This window comes from Trachurus japonicus, chromosome 15 (assembly GCF_045865225.1).
Source record: "Trachurus japonicus isolate A0001 chromosome 15, Traja_1.0".
NCBI lineage: Eukaryota > Metazoa > Chordata > Actinopteri > Carangiformes > Carangidae > Trachurus > Trachurus japonicus.
The window spans coordinates 13,178,102-13,202,613 of NC_140921.1; the positions used below are offsets into that span (position 1 = coordinate 13,178,102).

General features: G+C 43.4%; 1 protein-coding gene across 28 annotated transcripts in view; it reads left to right on the forward strand.

The window, feature by feature from the left end:
* Positions 1 to 24,512, forward strand: part of LOC146973306 (ankyrin-3-like) — a 121,228-nt gene that overhangs the window by 10,240 nt on the left and 86,476 nt on the right. For 15 of the 28 annotated variants that reach the window (XM_085799698.1, XM_085799736.1, XM_085799737.1 and 12 more), the window contains exon 1: positions 18,433 to 18,965. The exons of 11 other annotated variants lie outside the window; for them this stretch is intronic. In XM_085799698.1, coding sequence (XP_085655824.1) covers positions 18,843 to 18,965 — 123 coding nt within the window. In that variant the 5' untranslated portion in view covers positions 18,433 to 18,842. Of the gene's footprint in view, positions 1 to 7,398; positions 7,506 to 18,432; positions 18,966 to 24,512 lie in introns of those variants that run through there. 2 more of the 28 variants (XM_085799716.1, XM_085799726.1) reach the window with 1 other exon arrangement.

A 24,512-nucleotide genomic window follows, 5' to 3' on the forward strand; every position in this document is an offset into this window, starting at 1 on the left:
CGTAACTCATGAAATTATCCTGGTTTCGATGTGAGAACAGAAATGTTCACCTCACCTCTGCTCTCACGCTCCCTGCCTCCCTCTCTCCTTTCCACTCACAGTTACAGAGTGAAGGAGCCAGACAGATGGGAACTGCTTGATATTGATATTGATAACTCAATTTCTGTTGCAGACGGACCAATGTGGTTTTGATTTGATGATATCCCATGCACCCCGGGGGGATGGAGTAAAAGGTGCCTGTCTGCTTGCTATTTATCTATGCTTTCCATTTGTGCGCAGACATTGTGTATTTTTATTTTTTTTAAGTCTGTTTCTTCGCCTCACACTTTAATCATTAATGATCCGACAATTTCAGTCTTTATTGCCATGTTGAAATCCTGCAGGGTTCGTCTTACTACATCCTCTCTCCGACACACCATCCATTGCCCCACATCATTGACTTTAATGAGGAGCTGGCGGTGGTGATATGTGCTCTGTCATTTTACAAAACGAACGCTTCACCCAGCAACACACATCCCAGGGTGTTATTCTTGTTTGACTGAGGACCTACATTTATGACGTCCACTGAACAAACAACAGTGATGTAATGGCCCATTAAATGAAAAAGCTGGATGCCACTTAGAAGGTTTTCACTGGCGAGGACCATTGATATGAAGGCATCTTTTCACTTCAGTCATGGTAACAGAATGAAGGTATACATGTATATTACCGTTATTTATCCAGGAATAAAAGATCCATTGATATTGACAATCTCTTTTCCAAGCATGTCCTGACTTTTTCTTAGACAACTCGAGCATCAGGTAGTGATTTGATTGAAAGTGATTCACACTTCTATCTACAATAAATGGCTAGCAGTAATTCATGAAGAGAACCTTGACAGAAAGTTGGCTTCAGACGTTCACTGTTATTATCAGATCAACGCTTCGTGTGAAGGTTAACAGTCGGTATTTTTTGAAAAGCTCAGTTTTCTATCTCTGTTGATACAGTACCACACAACAGTGGATTTTCTATGACAAATCTGGAGAGCATTTCTTTGAAATTTATGTTGTCTGCACTGGAAAGCACCATAGTTACCTGAAACAGGGTGGAAATTATGGCTTTTGAAATTGTTCATCGATCGTGGCCACAGTGCTGAGTGGCCTCTAGCCACAGTCGCCATCGTTGTGTACACACACTGAACGCTGTTTACTGGACTCGCAATAAGCTGAGGCGTGAGAGTAGCATTGCCCCAGGCTTAGATGAGGCATTTGGGAGTTGCACAGGCATTGCGTGCACAGTACAAACAGTGTGTGTTGTGTGTTTCCATTCGCTGTGTGTTGACGTTGTTGAATGACCCAATGGTTCTGTAGAAGGTTGGTGTGTGGACTGGCTTCTTTTAACAGTCACAGGGCTTCTCCTGCCCCGTGGGTCATTGACAACACACACGATGTGACAACCTCCAGCTGTGAGGGTGTGAGTCTGCTAATGAGATACCCTCTGGACCTGTATATGTGCATGTGTGTGTGTGTGTGTGTGTGTGTATGTGTGGCATTGTTTGTTAAATGGAAACGACCTGAACAACAACATGGACATCTTACAAGAGGTTATATTGCGATCATTCCAGATGTATATTGTCTGCATGCATATACATTGTATATTAATTGTTTTATATGATCACACTGTTGAAATAGTCTCTCTGCTCACATTATGTGTCTCTACACATTCAGTATATGCAAAGGGAGTGAAAATGAATTGCCTCCGACTCTTCGTGATTTAATGTGATTAATATGAGTAGGTAGAAAATGAGAGGAGGGAAGGAAGGAGGAAGGGAGGGAGGGCTAATGTGGTGGGATACAGCCGAGAGGATGTAAGGATGATGTGATGGTGTCTAGGAGACAGCAGGGGAAAAGGGGGGAGCTAAGGGAGGAGAGAGATGGGCTGAGTCGTCTTCACCCACTTGTGTCATGAATAAATCACTGGCGAGATCTCCTCGCTGTCCAGTATGGACCAGTATGCTTTCATAGTTAAAGGCTCATCCCAGATGGCCTGGTTTACCCACAGAGAATAAGCCAAGTCGTAATTTACCAGCTGGGGACTCTTTATGATTGCTTCATCCATCATCAATTACCCAGCACAACTGAAGTCAAGCACCTCCAAAGTGTGCAGGGGGAAAACACTTCAACAATGTGGACATCCCCGGTATTGAATATTACCTGCATGAGCAACAACAACAACAAAAAAATGTTAAAAGGAAGATGGATGAAACTGTCAAATATGAACAAATAACAGTGAAATGGAGAGGAAGGCAAGCCAAGTAATAGCCAGCATGTATTTGCACAGCTTTTTGGTGACTATATTAGAACATGTACCTGAATGTTAAACGCAAAATGCCTGTCTAAAAAATCACTGCCCTCTTTAATACAGTCGCAGAGGAGGGTGTTATATAAAAGTGAGTGGGAAGACCAGATCAGCGCCAAAAAAACTGAGTCAAAATTACTAAATGATGTAGTCTTGTCAGCCCGGTACAGTACAGCACACCCATACAGAAAGTAATGGAGTTGTAAGCGAACAAAGAGAAACCATTTCCTCCCTCAGTGTCATTAAACAATGGAGACATCCTCCTCGCTGACCAAGACAGAGAGGGACTGAGTGCTTCTGGAAAGACCCATGTTTCACTGTGGCCGTGATTGATAATGTTATCCGTCAGGGCTTGTGTCTCTTTATGCTTCTTTATTACAGATGTATGTCAAAGGCATAGACACAGAGGAGGAGGCTGACAGATACAATGAAGCTTTTGTCTCTACTAGGTACCAGCATCCTGGACCTCAAGGAGTCAAAATATCATGTAAACATGCATCCCTCACTTTGGCCTCAAACCCCTGGAGCTCACTGGAACACATGATTTGCTATTGATCAGTAACCACAGCTCCACAAACTCCATTAGATTGCATTTTTCTTTCTGGCATAATAGGAACACAGGAATAGTTTGTCAAGCCAAAGAACAGGGCAACAGGTCTCTGACATTTCATGTTTCATTTAAGACAAAATATATTAATATTTAACATGTAATACCTTTCATTAACATTAGAATGGATGTTCTGTTTTCTATTCCTTATTATTAGCAAACATCCATATTCACAAAACTCCAAAAAATAAATAAAATAAAAATAAAATTCCAATGTTCAGTAATTCTGTATTGCAACACATTTAACTCGTCTGTAGGAGGAACAAGTGGATGATGTTGGTCAAGGTTACAGGCTGTTGTGAGCTTTTCTTTGTTCTTCGTGGATGAAATGATGCAGAATACACCAGGAAGCTGTAATGGTGATGGTGAAGCACACTTACCTCAGACTCATTTTGTAGAACTGGCTTCACATTTTTCTCCTCTTTTGAGCTTTTTGGATGCATTGAGGTGTCAGATTGTTCATTATCCTGCTAGATTCTCCAAACAATAGAGAGAGCAAAAGATGATGCAAGTTGATGACATGTTTTAACTTGCATCTGTATTTTTTTTGTTCCTATTTACAACTTGGTGCAATAAATGCTTTTCCTACCTGACATGCCTGACATATGTAGAGTGTATGTATGTGTCGGACTCGTCTCACAGTGTTACACACAGTCAGCCTGTAGGATTGTTATCATCCGAGGATCCACTGTCATGAACCTGCCTTGGACTTGGCTTACCGTATCAGTCTCTGACCCTGTAGGTGAGGCATGAAGAGTAAAGTTTCCTCTTGAGCAGCTGACCACTAATGCGTTTCCAGGGTTTCCCATAGTGCCTCAGTTCATTGGCCCTGACGGCAAAAAAAAAAGTCAAATTAAAACAAAACATTTCTTACCCAAGGAAAAGATATTTGAGGCTGTATATTTTAATTATCCACATATCATCTATCAGGTGATCTCTGAGGAGTGTTGTCTGCCAGATTACTATCTGCTGCAGAGCTGCATTATTGGAAGCTTGTGTTTAATTTAATAACACCAACGCCCAGACAGTTTTCTGATTAGCATCACTGCAATAATGGCTCTCTACAAGCGATTCAGTGTGTGCTTAAACTTCTAATACATTTCATAGAAAAAAATATTTCCTAACTGAAACTGGCAGCTAATTGTCCGCTTTACCAGCAGAGTCACAGTGAGAGTTGGATGAAGACAGCATTAGTATCGACCCTACATGGGGTGATGCGCTAAGAGCTGAAGATCTGTGGCGGACAGGGTGGTAGACGGAGACAAATGAAGTTAACGTGACTTCTTCACCGCTTCTGAAATCAGCTCCAGAGCAGTTGAACTGTTTGGGTAGGGAGGAGGGGGAAGGGGGGAAATCACAGCAAACAAGAGCAAGAAGCATGTGAGGCCAAGGCAGGAAGTTGCCCTCGTTGGTGGCTCTGTTGGAAGAAAACATTCATGTAACTTTGTAGTTATATCAGCTTAGCTTGAAGACTGTTTCATGTGAAATTCAGAAGGGATTTTCTCCAGTGTCATCTGGGATGAGATTGGAGAGGAGGAATGATCTACATTCTGCAGTGGGGCTTTACCTTATTATTACATCTATAATACGAGCTAATTGGAGCTGTCAAGCCTCTGATAATCTGTATTAGAGTGTGCTATTCAAAAAGGCACCGCACAACCTCAACACTTCTAAGAGAGATGATTAGAGAGAGTGTGTGTGTGTGTGTGTGTGTGTGTGAGAGAGAGAGAGAGAGAGTACGAGAAGCAAGAGGGGAGAAAAGAAAATCATGCAGCCAGTGAGTGAAAAGGCCGAGCCCGGCAGCGGTTTGTGTGACAGAGAATGTAATGAAATTGATTGGCGATTCAAGAATTCCCCTCTTCTTTTTCATCTTGTGTTTGAACATTTTTGAGGCGCTTCAATTTACCCTGTGATGACAGCCTGTGGCTCTGTGCCGCTAAACAACAACAACAGCAGAGTTCCTGTGGTGTTGATGTCTTTAAGTGGAAGTATCTTAAAATGTTCTCAGAGTCACATCATGTGATAAGTCGCTCAGTGACACGACTCCAACTTCCCCTCGATCAATTCATACATCCGTCCATCTGTCCGTGTTCATCTGCCTCTCAAAACGCAAAGCAGAACCTTCCAGCTCGGGGCATTCACACTCTCTGGCTCAGTGCAATAAAACATTATCCACTGTCTGACCTCCTTTTCTTCTCACAGTCGCTGCCTCCTGGTTGCACCACTCTCTCCTTTTCTCTCACTGTCTTCTTTCATTTTTCTCCTCTCTCCTCCGTCTCTCTTCCCTCACTGTCACCCTGCTTGTTTTCTCACAGCTGCTTCAGAGAGAAGGAAGTAACTGTGAAAACCTGAAGGAGGCTAGAATTTCTGACCACGAAGCCTAGTAACACACAAACACACATACATACACACGACACACACACACACACACACACACACACACAAGTCTCAACATCAAAGCTCACATCATTCCCTGCCTGCCGACAAGCCAGATCACTGGGCAGCTCACCACAGAGAGAGGTACAAGATGAGGTGAGGGAGCAGGGGGCTGGAGACAGAATGTAAAACAGACAGCCCACTGCTGAAATGCTCTTATCTTTGTGTGTCTGTGTGTGTGTGTGTGTGTGTGTGTGTGTGTGTGTGTGTACATATGAGCTTGTCTCTGCTTGACGGAGCCGTAGAGGAGAGAAGTATGTGTGTTATGCATGAATCCTATGTCTTGTCAGTCACTCCTTGGGCGAAGCCGACGGGCCACTCAGCGCAGCACGTGGCATCTGGAACCTGCACACTCTAACAAGGCCCCCAGAGTTTATGTGCAACGTGTTTGTCGCCGTGTATGTCGGAGAAAAATGTCCATCTGGACTGCCAGTGGGCACCGAGTCCGTCCCTTTGTGTCTATGCCCCTGTCTCGGTCGCTCACCTGCTCTGTCTGGATCTGTCCCCTGGCCCCTGATACTGATCATCAACCCCCCTGCCCCAATTTCAATTAACATATCTCTGCAAATGCAACAGTGAAATCAAAGCCTAAAACAGAATCAATTAGGAAATATGATTGAATGTATAATAATGTGGTGTAAGAAAAATACTTTATCAACATGTCCAGCTGCTTGTTTTCTGTGTTGCTCAAAAAAGAAAAGAAAAGATGAAAAACTGCACAATGTGTTTAATCTGATGCATTAAAACCAGGAACAGATGCCCTTCCTTCAGTTGTTACAGAGCAGCCACTGTTTGCACGTGTTTGACAGCAAAAGCTATTTCCCACTTTTGCGACTGCAAAGTTTAACAAACACTGTCTTAGTGTGTTTATAACAGTTTACAGATGCTCTTCGTGGAAGCATAACAGTTACTTTATGGAACGGTTATAAGCACTGAGTCATCACAGGGCTATGTCCACATCCTGGTTTGGAACTGAGGAAAATAGATATAAAAAAAAAGAAAAAAGACAAAATCTTTTTTATTTTCCCAGCTGCAGCCAAAATGTGCTTGAACACACAATAATATGAACCATCTTTTAGGTTATGTTAGATATGGATTAAAAGGACTGGCAGCACAGAGAACAGAGCTAAGTATGACAGATGCTGTTGTGTCTGACATATTTTGTTTTTAAAGCACGCAGTGAAAGACGGGCGGCATCAGGTGTGCAGCGAGATGGCCTACTCTGAAATTATAGCGTATAAACAACACTTTGATTCCGGGGGGTGTGAAAAACGTCTGGGCCGGAGTCTGTGAAATGCCAGTAGCAGGACGCATGTTTTTCTCTTTCCCTTGTGTGGCGGTCTATTCGCGGCTCCTGTGTGCCCCTGAACATTCCTGTCCTTGTTTCCATGGAGACCGAAAAGAGGTGTGGAGATCCTGAAGCCCTTCTGTGGTCATTGGCTTTGTCATATGTGCTCGCCAGCCGCTGCCACTTACCTTTAATAGCCCCACGCACAGCCGGGGCCCTTTGCAAAGGCGGAATTTCTTGACGTTGGTAATTAGAAGGAACAGGTGTTTGTGCTGGTTCCAAACCACATCCAGGGCCATTACTCATATTTTTAAAACATTTATAACATCAGAAATCGTGCTTGAACACAGGCTCAATTTGTCAGTCTCAGACAACTTCGAATGTGTCGCTTTCAGGAAGTCACCTCAGCAATTAGTCCTGTACAAATGGTTCTTACGACTCCCACTAGCAGGCACAGCTAAATGCTCTTGCTCCACACTCGACCCTCATTTTGATCTGAATTATGACAGTAATACACCCTCTCTAGCCTTCCCGTTGTTCTCTTACACAATGGCATTGACCCGCTCTATTGTCTGCAGGGTTGTGTCCTCCTTTTCAGTGCTGAGAGGCTCATTTGTTGATCTCCTAACTAGATTAGCACTTGTCTGATTAACTGCCTGTAACCCCTACTGCTGCTTGGAGCTGAAGCTGAAGTGGGTTGGGCAGGGCTTTACGCACACTCACACACTGTCCTGTCCCCAGGCGGCCTTCGATACACTTTCCCTCTTTGCACCTGGCGCGCTTGCAGACAATGTCAGAGACAGTCAGGATTAATTGAAGATGCGAAGGGTTGAAGGGGTGAGTTTAAAAGCACAGTCACATGGACTTATGTTTGTTTTGTTTTTTTGTTTTTTTTCTTACGTGTCACTGGTCGTCTGTGAGCGTTCCTGCAGAGTGGTTGACATAAGGCTATTAGGGCTGAGGTTTTGGCTAAATAAAATACACTGGTAACCTATTTATCTGCGAGTTGGTTAAGCCAGTACGAATTTAAATAAAAGTGAGGTCAAGTAGGCAGGACACATGCAGCTTTACTTTGCTGTGAATTTGATTACTGAATAGGTGAAACACCACTAAAATAACTCATCTGTTTATCAATATGTGTATTATTCTAAGATAGTTGTATTTGTTTCACTCTCAATTTTAGACCTTTTAGACATTTTGTGTGGATGGAAATATTTTTTGCTCTATTTATTTGTCCAATGTTTCACCAACCAATCGAAACAATTAATATGAAATCTGGGGCTCACATTCATGTTCACCTCAAGATGAATAGGAATATCATGGGTGACCATCTGTCTCATTCGTCACAGGGTCAAAATTTACATAAAACAACTCTTGTTTAGAGCTAATAGACAAGTGTTTGCATACCACAGCTCTCTAAAGTAAGACAGTGAACAAGGTTAACATTGTACCTACTGAATATCATTGCTGATGCTCTAAACAAACAGAGCTGTAGACTATCAGGCTTCAATGATATACAGTACTTCCCCTCCCCATCCTTCCTAATTAGCATTTATATATGTATAGTTTGATTGGATCCTGATGTTTTTAAAGCCATTTTCCCAGAGTTGTATTACATTAACCTTTAAGGCGTAGATTGATAGGTCCTGGCCAAGGGACTTCCTGCTTGCCATTTGACCCATCACCTTTTCATCCTTGCCCCTGGCTGAGTTACCATGACAGGTTGAACTCTAAGGACGAGAAGGTGAGGACTAGATATGAAGGAGGGGTGGGGGCTGAGGAAGGCGAGGCTCAGCGGGGTTTCGAGACACAAAGATACATGCATGGCTGAACAGATTTCGCCTCCAAGTGCTGAAGTTGGGGTGACAGCCATCGTGTGGGGAGTATGGGATGCCGGGCTGAGGAGGGCGGCCCATTGTGTGTAATGTTATGTATGTGTACGGCCAATGCAGCAATACTCCCCACGCTATTCAATCACTCAGGCCGTCTACTGGAGTGACATTTCAGGAAATTTCCACTGATGTGGGACCGGGGCCCCAGCTGTCAAGATGGAGCAGCAGGGAGAGGATGGGTGGGGTGAAATGAGTCGGAGAGAGAGAGCGCGCAACAGAAGAGTGTTGGATGTCGCTTATCAGGCCTGGCAAGATCTTGCAGCTTTATGGCTTATTGTAGGGGGGAGAACATTGATAAGTTCTCTCTCCTCCTTTCTTCCTCGGCCTGCATGTGTTATTGCTTGGAGATAGAGCGAATGATAGCTCCTCTGTGATGTTGGCAGCATAATTGAAAGACATTGGTTTTGTTTTTCCCAGCTTATACCCAAGATGAGATAAATGATGCTTTCAGCTCCACAATTATGAAACTCCATCAGCACGTTGAATATAGATTGGGTTTCTGGTCAGGATAGAGAGGCAGTGTTTGAGTACTCTACAGTAAGTGGTCACAGCAGCATAATTTGATTTGCAGTATTAACACATTGCTTTTATTCTCCCCATATGTTGTTGGTGTGCATGCATATTAGAGGGCACTACATGGGACGAACTTGTAATATGTGTGAGTTAGTGAGAGGACTTGACATTTACACCACTGCGATCTTGCCCTACCCCCGTGCCCGGGATCCAAACCATCCCATGAGTGTGCTTGTCGTGGTGATCATTGCTATGGTGTGAGAAAGATGAGGTGATTGGATGCCGGCTGCGACCCAGACTTTGTGCAGTGTATACGCTTACAGTACATACGTAGTGCACTCAGTATGCCGCTCTGCTGTCACTGCGCAAACACGATTAACTGATTTGCATCTTATTAAAACTTCAATAAGCTCTATGTGTAACCTTTCCGTGCTCCCTAATATCCAGATACCATATCAGACGGCATTTCGACCTTTTGGCAACGTTAATATGAGAAATGGAGTGAGCTAAGTGCAGTAGCGCTACGTTTTCATTATCAAACGTCGGTCACACATAGCAGCTGTCTGGACGGCTAGAACCTCTGGCCGACATTTGGTCTCGACTGAAAATGAAGCCTGCGTGTGTACGAACGTTTGAGCTGTTACTGTTACTAGGCCAGAGGGTACGACGGGAAACCTCAGGCTTAAATCCAGTTGGTCGGTCTTATTCCCCTCGGCACTCAGTAGCAGTAGTTTTGGCTGAATGGAATTTGTCTACATTGATTTGGAGGCACTTTTATTGATAAACCTTTCATGGGAGATTCTGTTTACTGGACTTTTCCCAAAGTGTGTATTCAACCTGTTTTGTATGATTAATAGAACAGCACAATATCACTGAGAAACTGAGTGTAGTGAGTCTAAACTGTTCAAAATAGAGAAAAGTGCATCGATCTTAGATTTGAATGATTTGGCTTCATTTTAGTGACTGACAGGAATTTTATTTATTACAGCTTACTCACTGTCTTTACATGTTCACTTAAATGTATCTTGTTAAATCACTTATACTGTACGTCAGCCAATAAGCCTTAAGGTGTGCTGGTCCAATACAACACTTAAAGACACGGATAGATATATGTCTTTTACTGAATAATACATTTGAGTGACAGTTGTATAAATGAGCTTTATGACTATCATAAATATCTCCAGGCTCAAAAGTGCAGCCTACAAATGCTCAGGTGGCGGTTGACCTTTCATCTGTGAAAAAAAGCAATCGCATACGAGTGTGCAACTGTGCAAGTGTGTAAATGTTATTCGTCTGTGCTTGGATTATGTGCGTGCGTATGTGTGTGTACTCGCAGAGTAACACAGGACTTTGGGGTTTTGTGGGTGAGGTAGCGCTTTCCAGCTGGTTGCTTTGATACTTTGATATGGGGCCGGTGTGCTGTAGCGAGAGTGAGCGAGGCTCCCCAGACACAGCGCTTCTTGGCACATCTCTATGATCCCATCATGACGGGGAAACTCGACACTGGGGAGGATATTCCACTGCCCAGCAGCTTAGGGAGAGTAACAGGGCTGCACAAACACGCAGCTCCTGCAATTCCAGTAACAGGGTCTGATGAGGTTATGCCTGCACAAGCACACGGCTTTACACTCCTCTGCACTGTCACACGTATACAGTACAGAGTCCTTGCTGAAGTATGCAGAATTATGTATATACATCTATAGATAGTGCAACAGATATACTGTACCCCTACACACCATATATACATACACATTTTATTCATATGTGTATTTATGAATGTATATGCACACACACACATATATACAGACATACTGCCATGCACACACCCCCCCAACCCCAGGACTGCACTAATGAACACCCCCATTTCTGAGCGGACAGTGAGATGATTGGCACAGAGAAAGCATTACACCAGCACATTCAGGCATATGGCATGTGGACCCACTGATGGGCACACACATATGGTGCTGGTGGCTTCTGCTGCTTCGCATGGGAAGAAGGCACTGTGCTTGCCTTTGATCAGCCTCCAAATCACAGAGCACAGCACATAAAGTACAGCCTAAAAATCCCAAACTGTTTGGGTTGCATCATTTTTGTCTCATTATGGAAAAAAAAATCCCATAATCATCAAATACAATACCTCGTATAGCTCCCTTCAGTTTTTGTGATGTTCTAGTCACAGGGTTTGTGAAAAAAGATAAAACGAGAGGAGAAATACTACAGTTTTTCATAACTCTACTATGTAGGCTACAATTTTATTACATAATTTGGCTTCCTCTTGTACAAAATGTACAGTTGTCTAATTGAAGAGGGAATCCAAAGACACAGATACAGTAGTTTTTGTTTTCCCCACACACGAACATGTTTGTTTGCTTGTGGGCTTTAGATTTTGAATTGGAGATTTATAATATTGAATTTTCATCCATTTATTATTTCAGTTGGAACGGTTTAATTGTGCAGAATGAGCTCTTTCTTCTGGATCTCTGTGTTTCTTCCAACACTGTTAGAGTAAAAATGTTATTTAACAATAGATAGTTCAGCTGTAATGCGACTGACACCTTTTCTGAACCATATTTGCATGCACCGATGACAACATTTAGTGTATAAGTGTTGTGTTTATGGAGGAAACAGTTGTTACACTCAGTCTGTTCGCATCCTCACGATTCCCACTTCAGCAAAAATCAACCTACGGTTACCATGGCAACTTTTGTTTCCTTGATTTTTGTCCTGTGCACGAAGTTCCTGGAAAATCCCACCACCAGAGACTATAAACTGCTCACTCAGGGGGGGACGGTATTGTTAGAGAAAACAGTCGCCATAGTGACGAGGCCACATCCCAGAGGTTGATGCCGACTCTAGCGTCTGTGATTGGCTGAAGCGATAGGGGGTCATGACCTCCTGTGAGCGCCTCCACATCCGGCCATCAACAGGTTGTCTATACTCACCTGTCTCTCTTTATTGCTTCTCAGCATCCGTCCAGATGAATCTCACCTTCACTCATATTGTGTTGTTGTTCTTTCCTTCAGCCCCCCCCCCCCCCCCTCCCCTCCCCTCCGCTGCACTCAGGAAGGACGTCAAAGTAAAAGTGCCACAGATTTTTGCTTGATGTTTTCAATTAGAAACCACTCAGCCCGGTCCGTAATGCTCACCAACAGGAAATGGTGTTTTATTAATGTCCAAATTGAACTTCCTCCTCAGCCCACAAATATAATTATTCTGTCCGCAACAAGAATTACATAACTGGACTTACTGTAAATCAGCAGTGAAGTATTGAGAATGAAGAGGTGCATTTAATAGAGACGTGCGCAGGAGGAGGACAGTATCTCACAGTGGATCACAAGATGACTGATTCCTTTTCTCACTCTTTTGTAATATCATTTTTTTTAAAGGCCCGGTGAAATGGCTTATTGCAGTATACGGTATGCTGATATAAAACAGGAGGACACCGGGTGTGATTGTGCGAGGCCATGTATTACTGTCGCCAACAGACCGTGAAATTGTTTATTCTTCTGCTGCCGTTTCTGTGTAAAACGGAAAAGGGATCACTTTCGCTCATTGCGCCGCCGTCCCAGTTATGTAGAGACCGCCACTTGTTTCAGCCAAGAAATTAACTCCCCATTGTTTATCGGAAATTCTTAATCAACAGGCAACTGAGTTTGCTCTTGTTGTTGTTTGGATAGCTCACTGAAGTTGCTGCAACAGCCCAGAGATGTAGTCATAAAAAAAGCTTCAGCCTATTAAAATGATTGATTACATTTCCTCTTGTCCTCATATTGACTTGGGTGTGTTCCACAACACTGACTTCACGGTGAAAAGGCTGATGGTGCCACATAGATCTGAGCAGTTTGTTCTGTATTTTCATGTTGTAGTCAGGTTAAACAAACACATTTTTTGTGTTTTTCAGAATGAAAATACTTGAGTTTGTGCTTGTTGTAGGTTTCTGAGATGTAAATACGACTATGACTGCTTTTCTGTCATCAAACAGTTGAAAATGTGGTTAATGTATGAGAATTGTGGGTCGGTAAAGTCGTGTGAAACATGAATCCAATCTCTTTTGTTTCAAATGTAAATCCCACTTTCCCCAGTGGTTTATCCTGGGGTAACCTGCTGTTCTACATCGGCTCTTTCATCTTTTTTTCTTTCTCTGTGCCAGTGATGTGAGGCATGTATATAACATAGAGCAGTGGACAGCAGATACACTGCACGCTCCACTGTTGTTAACCCTGCATGATTCATAATGTTCTTTTTAAAAAGCATGCTTTGATATTGGAGCTGATGGAAAATGGAGCTGCTCTCTCTATGAGAGGGTGAAATCAGGGCTCCATTTGTACAGTAGGCCCATTTTGCTTTGTGACGACATTTTCAGTAACACAAAGAATATTACTATTGATTAATTAATTTAGTTGCTTCGGTGTGACCCACATAATCTCTATTTGTGAATGTAAACAGTGTGTGTAATTCTGTCATCTTTCATTTGCATATGACCAAAAAAAAAAAAAAAAAGCCATGTGAACTAGTTCAGTCCACCTTAAGACCCCACCTCAGATACCAAAGTGCACACTCTGCCTGTGTGTCTATATGTGTGTGTACAGTATGTGTGTCAGTGTGCTTATCCTCTCCACCGTGAATGTCTGTCTGCCCCTCAGTGGGGAAAGCATGGAAGGACATTTTGGTCTGGTTTTGAAGGGGGACTGCTTGGTCGTGACACACATTTAGGTAGGTTACTGGTGGCTAAGTGGGTTAAAGCGCACGTCTCAGGGTACGTCTCGCTTATCCGGAGGGGACAGACATTAAAATCATTCAGATGACGGAATAAAGGAACAAAGGGGATAAATAAATTGAGTGTGCAGGAGTGAATCACGTGTGTCTGTGTGTGTGTGAGAGACCCAATTTTTCTGTTTGGTTGATTCAGAGTGGACAAACACACTGTTTATTGCCTTGACATCCAGGTTGCAAACATCCCTCAACACCTGACACACTGTCTGATGATTCTCTGTGGCTGGCAGAGTTAAAGGTGAACTGAATACGAATTGATACTTTTATTTATAATTTATTTGTTTTGATCTAGATTTCTATACTGCATGTATGACCTGAATGTAGAAAATAACTTCATCCATATTTTCTCTTTTCTATGATTTTTTCCATTTGAATACTGTGGTTTTCTGATACAGTATCTCAAACTCAATTTCTCTTTCAACCCTCACCTCCTCGTCTCACCGCATCCCCCCCATATTGATGCATTAGCCCTCAGGCCTGGTGTGTGTGTGTGTGTGTATGTGTGTGTGGTGGGTTTTGCGTAGGTGGATCTGTTTCCTGTCAGTCTTAACCATTTGGCATTTGACCTTGCACCTTTCGTATTTCTCGTTCTTCTTCTACTTCTTCTTCTTCCTCAAGGCATTTCCAGTCCAGTCAGAGCAGCAGAGAGGGTAAAGGATAAAATTCACAGAATGCTTTAACTCACAGACAGGTCTGCACTGGTGTAGCAGAAATGTAGATTTTCTTCTCTGTGGAAAAGGGAGCAGGAGCTTGGTAGAGATGTACAGCTTTGAGTGTTAAAGTATTAAGAGACCAAGTAGAAATTTTGAAAAGAGAGATCCTTTTTCTGAGTAATAGTTGATGCTATTTGACGATAATTTGGTTTTAATAGACAAATGTGTGTTTTGTTTGTTTGTTATTACCAACCTGCTTTTTTATGCATTACATAGTGGAGGTTGTGTTGTTGATGCTGTTGAGCACTAGAGGGCAGCAGAGTACAAAGAATGAGCACAGCGTGCATGGACCACAGATGACACACTGTTTATCATTATTCCCCTTCTCAGATGCTCACAACAGATGTTATACATTGTTGTACATGACAGCACAGTTTGTGACAATTCCTGCAGCATGATGATTGTATCCTTGTGCATGTAAATGAATAATTGTAAATCCGTATGTGCAATGAACAACCAGTGGATTGGAGCTGGTGCAGACAACATGGACAGGACAGTTAAAGGGGCAGTTCAGTCCAGGTGAGAGCTTGTCACAGATCAGCTGTAACCTCTCAGTGACCTGTCCGGCCCTCGCCCTTCCAGATGCCGTCTTTTCTTTGCTTTGTTTTTGTCGATGTATGGGAGGCAGTGAGGCACACGCCGCAGAGGTCAAAAAGGCCAACGACACTGATGCTGTGATTGGTCATGTTGCACCCGTGGGAGTCGCAACTCAAATCAGATAAGAGACTGACCCAAACAAAAACGGTCTCAGGGGCATATGAAGAGGATTTAGAGAGTTTGGCTTCTGAACTTGTGTTTTTCACTGTGACAATTGTATAACATTTCTATTTTGACATTTGGAAATCCTGGTCATATCCCAGAATGACAGACAGAAATTCAATATACTGCTGTTGGTGGTAGCACTTCAGTTTTTTTCATTATTGATTAAAATTCTAAATGGTGGAAAATATCTATCCATGGAAAATATTCATCCCAATTTCCAAGCATCGGAAATTGACCTACAAGCTTGTTCTGTCAGACCAACATCAGAGAAGATGAGATTATTCAAAATTGTTAAAACCAGTGCCAATCATGCTTTTACATTTGTTGCTTAAATAGTTACTCAACTAATGAATTGATAAATTAAACAGGTTTCTGAATGCCTTAATGAAGATCAACTACAGTAATCAATAAAAAAAAACGATTTAGCTCTAATAACGAATGGCCATTACTAATATGGATGTCCTCTCTTTTAATGAACTGATTTAATATTCTATCGACGTAACAGACTATTAAACGTTACAGATTCTTATTTTTGTGTGGTTCATTAGTCCATCGCTGGTTTGTTTTATTGTGGTTGTATCTGTGTGGCAGGGTGCCTGGGAAACGGTGGAAAACGTCCAATAATTGTCCACTTCTAGAGTTCATCGGCCACCAGCCAACTCTGCTCTGTAGTAGTAGCCGTGATTTTTTTTTTTTTTTTTTTGCCTGCAAAATGCTGGTGTTTGAAATATAGGACACCTTGGCAGTGGCTTTTACTATGGCTACGGGAGGTTTCAGTCTTCTTTTGGCTATCATATACTGTGAATGGACTTTTATCAATGAATGAATTGTTAAAAAGTCATTAACACTGGCAGCTACTAAATTCCTTCTTTCTTGCACAGTGTAATAGGTTTTTCTACATTTGAAAATTTCTCATCTCCTTCATTCATCATGATTCCTCCTTGGACAAAGGTTTTTTTTTTTCAGTATCTGTTTATCGTGTGCATCATGTGCTTTTCCATGCATCCACATACCCTCGTGCACATGTACCCCCACCCCCTGCTCCCCAATCCCTCTTCTTACCTCTCCACGCTCCTTATCCATCCATCCTGTCCTCCCCAAAGCCATCCGATTGGCCCTCACCTAGCAACCACATGATAATTTGGCATAATGTGACACCCCCTGATGCATGATGGGGGCTGTAAGTCAGCTCCACCACCACCCCCCACCACAACCACCCGCTCCCCCCAACGCCGGTGGCTGTGGTGTTTGTGGTTGAAAAGAAAGAAAAATGAAGCGGAGAGGATGAATATATTTGAGCAAGAGAAAAGAGAATTTCACGCTCATATCGTTACATGACTGGTGTCCACCAGCTAAACCTGTCATCCGTCCCCCGAGGGGGCTGCAGCGGTGCCCGATCATCTCCCCTCTTCATTCTCAGCTTTTCTCCATATGGTTCCCATTCAGTCCATATGTACAGTAACAGGCGCGGCCGGCCAGATATAGTAGGTTTTGTCAAAGGCAGACAGGCATGTGATGAGGCAGCCTCTGAGTATCAACAGGACCCATTCTGGCTCATAGGTGCCTCTGATACGCAGGCAGGCAGGGAGAGAAACACAAAGATGGCCGCTGCATGCTCTGTCTGTCTCCCGCTGCCATGTCAGACGTGAGCACGGCCGATGTGAAGGACATCCTAAATGAGACGTCTGGTGTTTCTTTTCTCTCTTTCTCTCTCTCTCTCTCTTTCTCTGTCACTCTCTCTTTCTCTCTCTCTCTTGCTCTCCCTTTCTTCCTCCTCTGTTTGTCTTTCCTCGCTCCTTCAGTTACGGAGAATCAGACAGGATCTTTTGTTGTGTTCCCTCAGCTCTCTCACTTTCTGTGTAGATCTTCTTTCCTGCCCCTCTCTCTCTCTCTCTCCTCTGTCTCCTCTTTCTCCTCCTCCTCCTCCTCCTCCTGTGTCCCTCTGTTTTCAACAAAGACTCGAGTGATTTGGTGAAACAAAAGCTCCCCTGGTCCTGTTTGACCTCTCCATCATGGTGTCAATGAACCCAGATGGTGGGATGACCACACTGAGATATGAGAGAGGCACGGGACTGGGAACACAGAAATGTATGTCTTAATTGAACATTTATTTCCCCAATTTATTTTTTATCTGTCTAGTCATTCAATAATTCATTAACTCATTTACTTAATCATTTATCATTTGTTGTCTGCCTGGTTCCTTCACTTGCCATTCATTCAGCTCCTGACTCAGTCATTTTCAGGTATGAACATCTGAATAATTCAAGCTCGTTGTCACACTTGAAACAATCAAACGGCCATTACTGAATATCATCAGTTATGGTTACGTCTTTCCAGTGTGTGTGTCTGTGTGTGTGTCTGTTTGTGTGTATGTGTGTATCCAGTCTCTCCCCCCTCCCTCTTTGCCTTTATCGAGTCATTTGCATTTTTTCCCATCCTCATACCTCCAGCTGGTAATGTGTGACTGTATGTGTACAGTATGAGTGTGTGTGTGTGTGTGTGTGTGTGTGTGTGTGATAGTAGATAGGTGGGGGGTGGGGGGGTGTACAAACACAAACACACACACACACACACACACACACAAACACAAACACATGCATAAATGCACACACTCACCCTTCTGTTGCTCCGCGCCACCATGTCCTTTACTTTTCCTTCCTCGGTGCCTTTGCTTCATTCATGCACTCACATCCTAACACACACACACACACTCACACACACACACACACACTCACACACACACACTGTATCTCTTTCTCACGCTGTAGCTCATACGTGTTCGATACAGACACACACACACACACATGCGTGCGTGCGTGCGCGTCTGCATGGTGGAGCACCAGGTGAGGCAAAGCAGTAGGAGAAAGAGAAAGAAACATTTAAGAGGACAGACCGAAACAGAGCGTGATTTCCATGGTTACCATTCCCCTCGCACCCGCCCTCCCTCCATCTCTCCACCTCCATTCTCTATTCTCTCTCTCTCTCTCTCTCTCTCTCTTTCTCTCTCTCCCCTCCCTCCCTCCACCTCTGTGCTGGTGATGCTCGTGTCTCTTTCCTCTCCATCCGGTTTGTCCTCACCTCTCCTGGGCGCGCTCCTCTCACACTGCCAGTGGATGACACACGAGGAGGAGGAGGAGGAGGAGGAGGAGAAGAGGAGACAAGGAGAAGCTGCCTGTCTCTTCTCTCCCATCTTTCCATCACTTTAGAAGAAGAAGAAGAAGAAGAAAAAAAAAGAGAGAGAGGGAGAAGAGAGACAGAGGGAAAGAGCAGACCAGACCAGAGCAACAACCAAAAGAAAGGACATACAGGATATACACACATCCGTAAAAGAAACCCTACTCTTCTCCATTCTCCTTTTCAAGGAGGGCATTTTTCTTCCCTTTCCCCCCCTTTCCTTTTCTACCCCGATTTTTTCCTCTGAGATCCCGGTTTTGTCAACTGTAGCCCCTGAACTTCTCTGGGATTTCAGGTGAGGCACGCGTGTGTAGTGTGTGGTGCTCAAGCCTTTTTTATTACCTATCATGGCTCACGCGGCCTCCCAATTGAAGAAGAATCGGGGGGAAGTGGATGTGAATGCGATAGAGGACGAGAAGGAGAAGCGGAGGAAGAGCAGGAGAGCACTGTCCCGGGAACAAAAGAGAAAGGTAACAGACGAGGGGCTGGCTGGCTGGCTGGCTGGTGGCTTCATCTGCTCCGCTCCGCTAGCACCGGTGGAGCGTGACTCTGTGTGTGTGTGCGTGTGTGTGCGTCTCAACATCTCGGCTTGACTACCTAGATCAACTGGGGTTGGAGGTCGCCTCCTCTCATACATATATATTTATATACATACATTCATGCACATGCTCACATCTGCACATAAACCGAGACACGTGGCGACTCTAGACACGCTGTCCATTTTAAACAGCATCTCTAACCTTGTATACTAAATGTATGGTGTTAAAGTGATGCGAGTATGTTTACTGTTGCCGTGCAAATGAGTTTTTTTGTGTGCGTTTCTGTGTGTGCGTGCGTTTGGGTCTCCATTCATATCATTGCTGAAAGTCAAACAGAATTTCACCTGTTTGTGCGCGATGATCTCAGCTACCGCTCTCCTCGATGAGGTGGACGCTGTACGCACGGACACATGGAGCGTTTTGTTTTCTCACCTCTGACTCTTTTCTGTGTTTCCTAAAATTGTTTCTATATAATAGTCTTTAACAAAACTACGTCACATTGCGCTTCCCTCAGTATGTGCTCATCCTACGCCGCTTCAATGAGAAACGAGGCGGTCAGTTGTTCAGTCATCCTGCACAGAGTCTGATTTGTTAGATGTCATTTCAACATGTTGTGGGGTTTTGTTGATAAGATGCGTGCTGCTGGGAGTTGTGAAGGTTGAGGTTATTTATTTTATTTTTTTCAATGCAAATAACTAGAAGAACACATGTGGGACAAGAAAAAAGAAAAGAAAAGCCGCCTCTCACTCTCTTTTCACTTGATCATGCTTTAGGATATGTGTGTGTGTGTGTGTGAGTGCTTTAGTGGGTTTTTGTGGGTTCTGGCTTGTGTATGTCTGTGTGTGTGCTTGGATGCACAGACAGGCATGTATAATGCATACACGACTGATTTATTGATGACAAAGCTTTTCATATGAAGGAGAAGGAGCTTAGAATGCACGTGGGTCTCCCTCCTCCTCCTCCTCCTCCTCCTCTTCCTCTTCCTCTCTTACATGTCAGCTCTTCACTCTGGACAGATCAGCGGGGGAAAGTCGTGCCAAACGAGGAGATAATTTAATAGGATGAGTAAGCAAATGAAAAGCTGCCACTGATTGAACTAAGACAGAGGTTAACTTGTTGTCTATTAAGTTACGTATTAAAGTAATGTCAATGGTAATTCTTCACTGTCTGAGGAGAGAGCGCATTGCACTGAAACCTGCGTATTGAATGTGGGGAGATTTGACCGTGAGAGATCTGTTCAATAACAGTGACATTTACTGTACTTTGTGCCCATGGGTGCCCGGTTTTGAATTATGCTGCTGGCAATGTTATTTGACCTTAGCATAAACAAGAATCAAGCTATCATGGCTGAATCTTTTCCGAACCAAAAAAAGAAAAGAAAAGAAAAAGATCTATAAGGTCAAGAGGCTTTAGAGGTCCACTTCTCTTCGTATTCAAATGTGCTTTTAAATCGTCAGTGGCACGCCGCTTTTATCTGTGTGCATGTGTGTGTGAGATGTTGTTCTGTGCAGCAGAGTTTATAGTCCTTATGATGGCTCATGTTTCAGAGGAGAGGAGAGAGGAGAGAGCAGAGGGTTGTATTGACTGAATTGTGCACACTGCCATCCATGAGTATAATAAGCTTTCTCTTCCCTGCCCGGTGTCCTTCCCTCTGTCCTCGCACCAATCTACTCTTCTAACCCTCCTCTGTCTCTCTTTCTAACTCTTTTTTGTCCTTATGTTTTTTTTTTCTGGGTCTTTGTCTCCTCACTTTTTGGCAGATGTTTGGCTCATGCTCACACCGCCGCACAACACAGATCAACACTAAAAGTTAATTTATTTGTCAATTGTTGTTTACTTGAGGGTTGTGGACAGTCGCTGCCTGTTGGTCACTCTCACTCAGATGCACAGGAGTCTTATTTCTCCACACACACACACACACACACACACACACACACACACACACACAAACCCACATGCGCACACACACCGAAGTGCTTCATTCCTGTGGTTTTCTTTGGCTGCCCTTGGTTATGTGCTGTTTACCCCTGTTGGTGGCTTTCCAACTTTTTCACTGTGTCGGAGAGAGACAGACTTAGTAGTGACACCAACACAGAGCCTGTAGAAGAGATGAAATATCTCAGTCACAGACAACAGCGCCTTAGATATCATTAAAGACAGAAAAATATGAATGATATGGATCCTGTTTTCTCCATGTGTTTTTAATGGCTGTAAAATCACACGCTGTTAGAGTTACACCTCTATTATTAAACCTCAGACCTTTTATTTCTGCCATGTTGCTGCTCTTGTAAACTGATATGGTTGTTTTGGTGCAAATTGTGCAATAAACTGCTTTGAGTCAGAGCTCTACAAATGCTATATTTAGGTAAAGCAGGTACAAAACTGTTTGTAGAGAACACTTGTAAAAGTGGAGTGGTGTCCTCCCACCGGTGCTTTTTTTTGCATTAGTCACCAAACAAGTCGAGTTTCTGTGAAATCCTGCAGAATATTCAGACACATGGTTAGTAAAAGGTGTGTATAAATATTTCAAATCCCCTTCAGTAGTATGGCTTTTATTTTTTGTTTTTTGTTTTTTACAGTTGAGTATTGTATACCTTTGAGTAAACTGCACTCTTTTAAGGCTGACAGACAATCCTGTTTTATCAGTCTATTGAAACATAGGCTGTGTCCAGAAAACCTCTTTCATTCACACACAAACTACTTTTAAAATTGTTGGATTGTTAGAAGGAGCGCTTTGTTTCATTATGTGAGCCTTTGAGGGCACCCTCGTGTATATGATGCCTAAATTTCACACTTAGAATTCAGACAGACAGCACAAAAATGTTGGAGGATGGACACAGTACACTGTAGGGAGTGATCTTGCACACCACAAATGCAAATAGAGATGAACAAAGTGCACGTGAGGGAGCTGGGAAATAGTTTGACATGAGGCCTGCTGCTTTTATCAGACGCCACTTAGTTCAGCATTGGTCTAATGGAGTCCAGGGTGTCTGGGGAGGATTCCCTGCAACAGATGCCTAACAACTTAGTGTCGTGTGTGTGTGCGTGTGTGTGTGTTTTTTTGCAGTGTGTATTGTGAGAGAGACACCACAGAGGGAGATACAGTTCCTACCTTTAGCGCCTTGGGAGGGATGGGACGTTAACCTGAGAGACTGCGAGGGGAGCAGCACGTCTCTCTCTGTGTCTGTGTTTTTGTTTCAGTGGTGCATGCGTTAATGTTTCTGTTTCTGTGCTCGCATTAGAGTTACGGAGGCAAAGAAAAGAAAGTCTGACCCGTGGAAACTCAGTAGCCGCAGTGGTCATCTGAATGGGAAACCCCTGTTAGACTGTTGCATAAATTCTCCAAGCTGCTTTACTTCTAATGACATTATCTAGAGCCAGGAGCCCCCAATGGATTCCCTGAGAGAGGGAGAGGGAGCTAAGCAGGTTTCCTACTGCTGTGTCCCAATTTTACACACCGTTCCGGTACACAGACTGTGCGTTAGTACAGTACCTATTGTTTCTGGCGGGGCTTATGTGGGCCATGTGCTAGCTCTTCTACAGTCTAATCTGATAGAGTTTATCTTCTGAGGAAATTCTGTGCCTGCTTTGCCAGTTGTGTCTTAACTATGTCAAATAATATTGTGCCATTTTATGAAACCTCACATCGGGAGCGCATTTGGAAAATCTGATTCCAAAGATCACGGGCACGTCCCACTCATCATCAGCGGTGAATGTCATCATCATCCGTCACAATCGTGGCTGTTCATTTGGAGCTCTGAATCCGGATCATAGTGGTGAATCTATAAAGCGAAGACTTTTTGCAAAGGCTGCTGGGAGGCGAATGGCAGTGTTGAAATTGGATTTCAGCCCCGTGCAGCCTTCAGAGCAAGCCCATGGCAACAGTGGCAAGGCAAGAGTCTGCCCGGGCCTAAGAGGAAAAATAAACCATGGGGAAAAGAGTCATCAGGCTCCAGGCAGGGATGAAGGCAGGATGCATAATATCATCGCACATTTTAATAGATTTATCTCCTCTATTTCTTTTCATTCGCTCTCATTTCATTCCTCTCGTTTCTCTCCTCTCACTTCCTGCTATGGCTGAAACAAAGCCGGCACACATGTTGTGTCCCTCCTCCTCCTCTTCCCCACCACCTACTCCATCGCCGCCTCCCCCCCTCCCCACTAGCCCATAAAAGATGGAGGTTAATGAATTCAGCGCTCATGCGTGCCTCAGCTAATTGCATTGGCATTGGGAACTCCTCCCAGTATTACAAAAGTGTTTTTGCCATCAAGATGGCCACCAATTGGACGGCCGGCCAGTGTGAGACTGCCAAGCTTCTGTTCCTGGAAATAATGACAACTAATGTGGCGTATATCGCGTTTTCATTTCCTCAGTGGGAATAATGATGTATGACAGTTGAACCAAGAAGCAGTTTGTTGTGAAATTGTGTAGTTTTTCAGGAATTCATATCGCATCTTGATACTAGTTGTTGGTCTGTATCTCTTCACATTGACCATTCAGTGTATTGACATTCATTGATCACCTCTCTATGTGGTGAACTCTCAGATTCCTGCCTAAGTAAAAGGGATTCACAAGAAAACAATGTTGCCAACCACTGTATTTGATAAGGTATAAAGGCAATTTTAAAAAAAAGTATTAAATTACTATTAGGATGTCTACAGTATTTATTTTAGTAAGTAACTATTCTGTTTTATCTTTTTGCTTTGTCTTTGTCTTTTGATGTAGAAAAGTGCTAAATAGATAATAACATACTTATTCACCCATAATACAATACCACTGTTGCCACCTTGAGAAACATACACTAGGGTACCTCTTAATGTGAGAGAAGTCCGTGTCTACTTAACAAGAATCACATGACCTCCATTTTTCCATTAACAATTGTTGTGTGACCTCAAATCCAAAAAGGTTTGAGTACCAGGCAAACTCTGGTCCACTGGTCCACTTTTTTTTTTTTAATTCATCAATCTGCAGATCAAATCAAATGTCTTCCAGCTCCATCTTCTCTATGTGGCTGTATTGTATTATCCATTTACGCAGTTAATAAGTTGATCAGTCCATATTCAATCCCCTCTTGTGTTTCACATGGCCACAAACGTGCAGGATCGTCCAATGGGTGACGAGCTCCACTATATGATGCTATTGTTCTAGATTAGCTTCAGTCTCTAAGGGGAAATGAGAGCATGTAATAAGGATTGTTCTAATTATTGATCCACCACTTTGAGGGTCCTCACTAAGAGTCCTGCTGGGGGATGGTGTGTGTGTGTGTGTGTCGGTGGATGTGTGTGTGTTTGTGGTGATGGAATCTCTTAGGGAGCCTTCGTAACTGGAAACCAGAGCATGTAGGGATTTGTTTGTCCTACGTCTGGGAAAAAAAAAGATCCATGTCGTCTCGTCGTGGTCCCTGTTCTCCCACGACTGACAGCTGTTTTCCTGTTTGTTGTGCATCAGGTTATTTAGGTTGTGTTCAACGCTAAAAT